Raw genomic sequence first — 6,047 nt, 5'->3', positions numbered from 1 at the left:
CCATGTGCAGCTCAAGGTGTTCCTTAGGGTGTTCCTAGGAACACCCTGACTTGAAAAAAAAATTATATATAATAATTAAATTTTTTTTTATTTGTTTACCCTTAAAAAAAATTAGGAACACCCTCAAATTAATATATATATATATATATATATATATATATGTTCTACTTTTAAGGTAAAAAAAAAAAAAAAAAAAAAAAAAAAAAAAAAAAAGCCCAAAAAAAATATGAACTAAAATCTGAAAAAATAAATAAAAAAAATAAAAAATTGTAACTGAGCTAACGGCAAGCTCACAGATTCTAAAAAAAAAAAACAATGGATGGCAAGCCCAACATCAAGCCCACAACAAGCCCAACAAATTACAAAGGTAGCAAACCCATGGATTCTCAACAGACAAAAAGGAAAAAAAAAAAAAAAAAAAAACCAATACAAAGCAAATCACTAAATCTGAAACCTCAAATCACTAAATCAGGGATCACTAAATTAGAAATCACTAACGCAAACCTAAAGACAAAAACGTCAACAGAGCAACGCCTTACGCCTCAGGCTCAAGCCAACAGATGGAGATCAGTCACGTCGCTCGCTCGTCTTTGGAGATCGCTCATGTCGTCGGAGATCGGTCTAGTCCAGAGCACATCGCCGCATCGGAGATCAGTCATGATGCTTGCTCGTCGTCGTCGCTCGCTCGCCGATCGGAGATCGCTCGTCACTACCTCAACCTCAGCCTTCAGGCCGCCCTGCTCCCTGCTCCGGTGTTCCCTCAAGGTATTTCATTTTACTAACTTTCTCTCTCTTTTTCTCTCTAACTCTCTCTCAGTCTCTCAATCTCTCTCTCTTTATCTGAAATCACTGAAATGAAATGAATAAGACTCTCTCTCTCTCTCTCTCTCTCTCTCTCTCTCTCTCTTTATTCTTTAAGACAAACTTTATATGATTCTTTTGAATTGTAATTGGCTGAAGCTTTAAATTTATTAATATTTTGCCTATTTTTTGACTTTTTGGCTTTATCTTATCCGTTGGTGTTAGTGTGTGTTGGTGTTGGTGAGATATTAATTGTCTTTTAGTATAATGTGTATTGTGTATTGTGATTTGTGATTGTGAAATTTTCTAATTGGCAGCTGGCTCTTGTGATTGGAGGCATCAAGCATGAAGCTTGTCCGTTGAGTGGGGTGGGGGGTGGATGGGCACATGGGGCCAGATAAATAATAATTAAAGCAGTGTAATGTGCACATGGGATGTGTGCTAGTGCAACTAATAAACAATAATTTAATTGACACTTGTTTTGAAAGAGAATAAGTCAGCATTTTAATTTTGAAATGGTCTAGTAATATGCAAGGTGATATCAATGGTCTCAAAACTTTAATTTTGAAAAAGAATAAGTCAGCATTTTATGTCCATTGTTTTGCTCATCAACTTCAATTGACACTTGTTGCCGTTGCTAAAAATCACATTAACATTGCTGAATTTTTTTTATGTGGTTAGTAATTTAGTAACCGTTGTTGGATGCTCTTGTAAGAGACGAGAGGCTCTTCGAGATACACAATTTTCCAAAATTAAAGAAGATTTAGAGAATGGTGTACGTAGAAGTTGGCAAGGTTTGAATCAAGAGACAAATCTTAAACGTCCTAGTAATACACGTTAGGGATCATATTATGGGACTATTCTCAACTTGATTTTGATGTTCTCTGCTGTTGTTGATGTATTTGAGATTATTGAAGAAGATGGCCTCTCCGACTAAAAAGTTGAAACTTGATCTATTATGAGATCAATTCTATCTTTTAAATTTTTCTTTGCTCTACACTTGATGAAAAACATTTTAGGGATCATAAATGAGTTGTCAATAGCATTGCAAAAAAAAAAAAAAAAAAAAAAAAACGAAGATATAGTAAATGCTATGAATCTTGTTTAAGTGTTTAAATAACGTTTACAAGTGATGAGAGATGATGAATGGATATTTTTATTGACTGAAGTGTCTTTATTTTGTACCACACATGTTATTCCGATCTTGAACATGAATGAAATATTTGTAATTAGTGAGAGGTCGCGATGCAACACCCAACAAAATACAAATTTACATCATTATCGTGTTGAGCTATTCTATACAGTCATAGATATGCAACTTCAAGAGCTTAATAACCATTTTTCTAAGGTGAATACCGATTTGCTACTTTGTATAGCTTGCTTGAATCCAAGTGATTCACTTGTGGCTTTTGATAAAGAAAAGTTGATACGTCTAACAAAGTTCTATTCATCTGATTTTCTTGAGACAGATATCTTCGCACTTAACTCTCAACTTCAGAATTACATTTTTGATATGCGCAACATTGACTTATTTTTAGAGCTTCAAGGAGTTATTAAACTTGCTGAAAAGTTAGTGAACACAGGGAAATATGAGACTTATCCATTAATTTATTTGCTTGTGAAGTTAGTTGTGACCCTTTCTGTTGCTACTGCAATAGTAGAAAAATGTTTTTCAGCAATAAAATATATAAAAAATGAACTGCGTAATCGAATAAGAGATCAGTGGATGGATGAATGATTGCTTGATTGTGTATATTGAAAGAGATGTAGCTTGTAGCATTGGTAATGAGACTATTGTGCAACAATTTGAAAATATGAAAACTTGTAGAAGACAACTATAAACTTTATATATTTGCGTGTTTTTTGATGGTTGTTGTTGCCAATATATGAATTTATCTTTTTATTAGATTGTGTAATTTATGCTTCTTAAGGAACATCCTGGAGAAAATTCCTGGAGCCGTCACTAGCCGATACAAACCACTTTCAAATATTGACATATCATCAATCGTGTCGAAAATTGGTTGATTCCAAGAGCTTGATGGCATGTTGTTTGTAGGATAATTGGTCATTCTCTCATCCGATGGATACCAATTAAAGTGGATATGTTTCTTGTTCGTAGGGTTGGCCCCTTGGTGCATGCTTATCCATGAACACTACTTTTTTGGTTTAAAAAACAAAATTAAGAGGAATAAAGAAAAACCGAGATTGAGACATTTTTTTTTTTTTTTTTGGAGAAGAAAGATTGAGACTTGAGAGAACTAAAGAATGAGATTCTTCGGTGAAAGTACAGCGAAGAGCACAATAGGTTTGGTTTTGATATGTGGCTTTGGTTTCTTTGGTCTGATGAAAATGTCGATAACTTGGGATATTTATAAGGGTGAGATGTTGGAAAACTTGTTGGCTAATTCAAAATCAAACTTGAAATTAGATTAAGCTAAGTTATTACGTGGTCATTAGTCCAAGCTACGTGTTTTTGACTAAAAAATAGCAATTTCAAGGATAATATTGGCCAGAGTGACTTCTTCTTATGACAGCCCAGTTGAGGCTTCATTAACTCGAGGGTTTCATGATATTTTGTGATAATAGGACTGGCTTGTCACGCGGTATTTTAATAAAGCCGTCATGACTCATGATAGCTTTCTTGGAGAAACGGATCACTTGCATAATGTGAAAATTTTCTTAAGGGAAATTGTGTTGGCCATTTTGTTTTCGTGCACAATATTAGGTCCACGTTTTAATAATTTTGAAGAAGTTTCTTAGAACAAAACTTGGACTAATCCCTTTCTATGATCAAATTAATTCCGTGTTCCTAATAATAATCATGATTCCCAACTTTAAAGTCCAACCCAGGGACTCATATCAATGGTACAAAACGAGTCTAGTAAGTTGGAGTAAAAACTTAAAAGTTTAAACTAAATCTATTAATTACTTTTGCTCTCTTTTTTTTTTTTTTTTTTTTCTGTCAATTTGATCTATCTTTTTTCTCAATTTACTCCTTCAATTTCTAGGTTATATTCATTATTCAACACGGTTCTTTTATTAACATCAGCTAATGTTAATTTGTTAATAAGTAGTAATTAATAGTGATGTGACAAGGCGCCTACTTATTATTAAAGTCAGTGATATAGGATTAAATATAAAACCTAATTTTGACTTTTATAAAATTAATAAAAAAAGAGGTCATGTTAACGAGAGCACTCGTTAGCATTTCCCTTAATAAAAACCCTAGCTTTGACGCAAAGTAAAGATTTAAACCATTTGATTTGTAAAATGTTTTGAAATTTCACCATCAGTCACAAAGTCTTCAATTTTATGAGGGAAAAAGTCCAAAAAGTTGAGCTTGTTAGACCATGCATTTAATATAATTAGTGGAACAATTAGCATTTATTAGGCATTTTAACTTTTAAGTATCAAGTTATATTTTACAACATGCCAAAGGAATGAAGGGATACTTAGGCCCCAATTGGCCAATGAATATGAAAAGGGAAAAATGGAAAGTGAGAAGACAAGATTAAGTTCCACCTCGAGTGAGTTTCCCCCTCGAATACGGAAAATGGCCAATGAACTAAAAAGTTCAAACTACATTCATTCGATTACTTTTGCTTTTTTGGTTGCTGTGAATTTGATCAATCTTTTTCTCAATTTAATCTTTCAATTTCTAGGTAATATTCTACACGGTGCTTCTATTTGACATTGGCTAATGTTACCATGTTAATAATGATGTAACAAGCACATGTAATTTTTTTTTTTTTTTGATGAACATAAAATTTTATTGACAAACCAAAAAGAAACAAAGGCTAACCAGTAGCTTCAGCAGCTAAGAGTTCAGAATTAATTACATCCAAAAAAGGGCTAGGAGCATAACCCTGACCAAAACATCCAGATAAATTTTTCCCAAGGCACCAAGAAGCTAAAACATGGGCTGCTTTGTTTGATTCTCTTGGAGTCCACCTGAAAACAAACTTCTTACCATGGAATGCCAGCAAAAGAGTATCAGCTGTAATGGATGAAATTCTCCAAGGCACTTCATCAAAGGGGACTTTGAGAGCATCAATGCAGGCTTTGGCGTCGCTCTCAACCACTACAAACTCAAACCCGTGGTTAACAGCAACACAAGTCGCCAAATTAATGGCTTTAGCTTCAGCTTGGATGGGGATGTTGGTTTTCACCCGTTTGGACATGGAAAAAATAAAATCCCCTCTCCAATCTCTCGCCACAATGGCAATAAATGAGTGATCTAGCCCCACCGCCGCATCACAATTTATTTTAACAACTCCTTGCTCAGGCCTGATCCAAGAATAAAAAGGTCTAGGCAACACTAAGGGAACATCAGTGAGTGCAACACGGTGTTCAAAAAATTTTTTTAAGACTACTTGGATTTCTTTATTTGGGGAGAATTTACTTCCTTTGTGAATAGCTTGATTTCTAGCAAACCACAAATTCTCCAACACCAAAGCCCCGAATAAAAGGAAACCCTCCTTGTCAAAAGAGCGAAGGGAAGAGACTTGGGGGGATAAGAGAAAGTTTATAAACTGACCTGGGTAGTCAAACTGCATTGCATCTGGTCTGCAGCCCCACTCATTACCAGCCCACAAAAATCTTGCAGCATGACAGTAGACAAATAGATGTAAGGAGGATTCGGGTGAGGCATCACATAGGGGACACTTAGGATCCATGGCTGGAAAGAATCTTGCCAATTTTTCCTTGGTTGGAAGAATATCTGAAGCCACTCTCCATAAAACCATCTTAAGTCTATCATGAATTTTTGATTTCCAAATTTTTGACTTCACCCGGTCAAACTCATTGGGCTCAGAATGATCAAGAAGTTCCTTATATGCCGACTTCACTGAAAGTTTGCCATTATGGGATTTTACCCATACCCATTTGTCCTCCCTATGACTCACTTTGACTGGAATTTTCATGATAGCCTTGGCTGATTCTGCAGTGAATAATTCATAGAGTTTCGACTCATCCCATCTTGATTTATTTGGTGATAGAATTTGAGACACCACCAAGCAACTAGATAGCTTATCAGGAGACAATGGTACCAGTTTATAGTTAGGAAGTCAGGGACCCAAGGATCTTCCCACGTGAGAATGACAAGCACATGTAATTAATTACAAAACATATACAATTTTTTATAAAAAAACTACAAGGCGGGTTCTTGTTATTAAATTCAGTAATATAATATTAGATATAAAACCTAGTTTGGACTTCGATAATAATAAAAAAAAATAAAAAATAAA

General features: G+C 34.6%; 1 protein-coding gene across 1 annotated transcript; it reads right to left on the bottom strand.

Moving 5' to 3' along the window:
• Positions 1-4,598: 4,598 nt before the first annotated feature.
• Positions 4,599-5,723, bottom strand: LOC126722138 (uncharacterized). The gene has a single exon (XM_050425292.1). The coding sequence runs from the start codon at positions 5,721-5,723 to the stop codon at positions 4,599-4,601; it is 1,125 nt and encodes a 374-aa protein (XP_050281249.1).
• Between the last annotated feature and the right edge of the window lie 324 nt (positions 5,724-6,047).

Source organism: Quercus robur, chromosome 4, assembly GCF_932294415.1.
Source record: "Quercus robur chromosome 4, dhQueRobu3.1, whole genome shotgun sequence".
Classification (NCBI taxonomy): Eukaryota; Viridiplantae; Streptophyta; class Magnoliopsida; order Fagales; family Fagaceae; genus Quercus; species Quercus robur.
This window is presented reverse-complemented; position numbering and strand designations above follow the sequence as displayed.

Excerpts from the sequence above, each read along its gene's own strand:
- LOC126722138 (XM_050425292.1), bottom strand. The coding sequence starts at position 5,723 with ATGAAAATTCCAGTCAAAGTGAGTCATAGGGAGGACAAATGGGTATGG.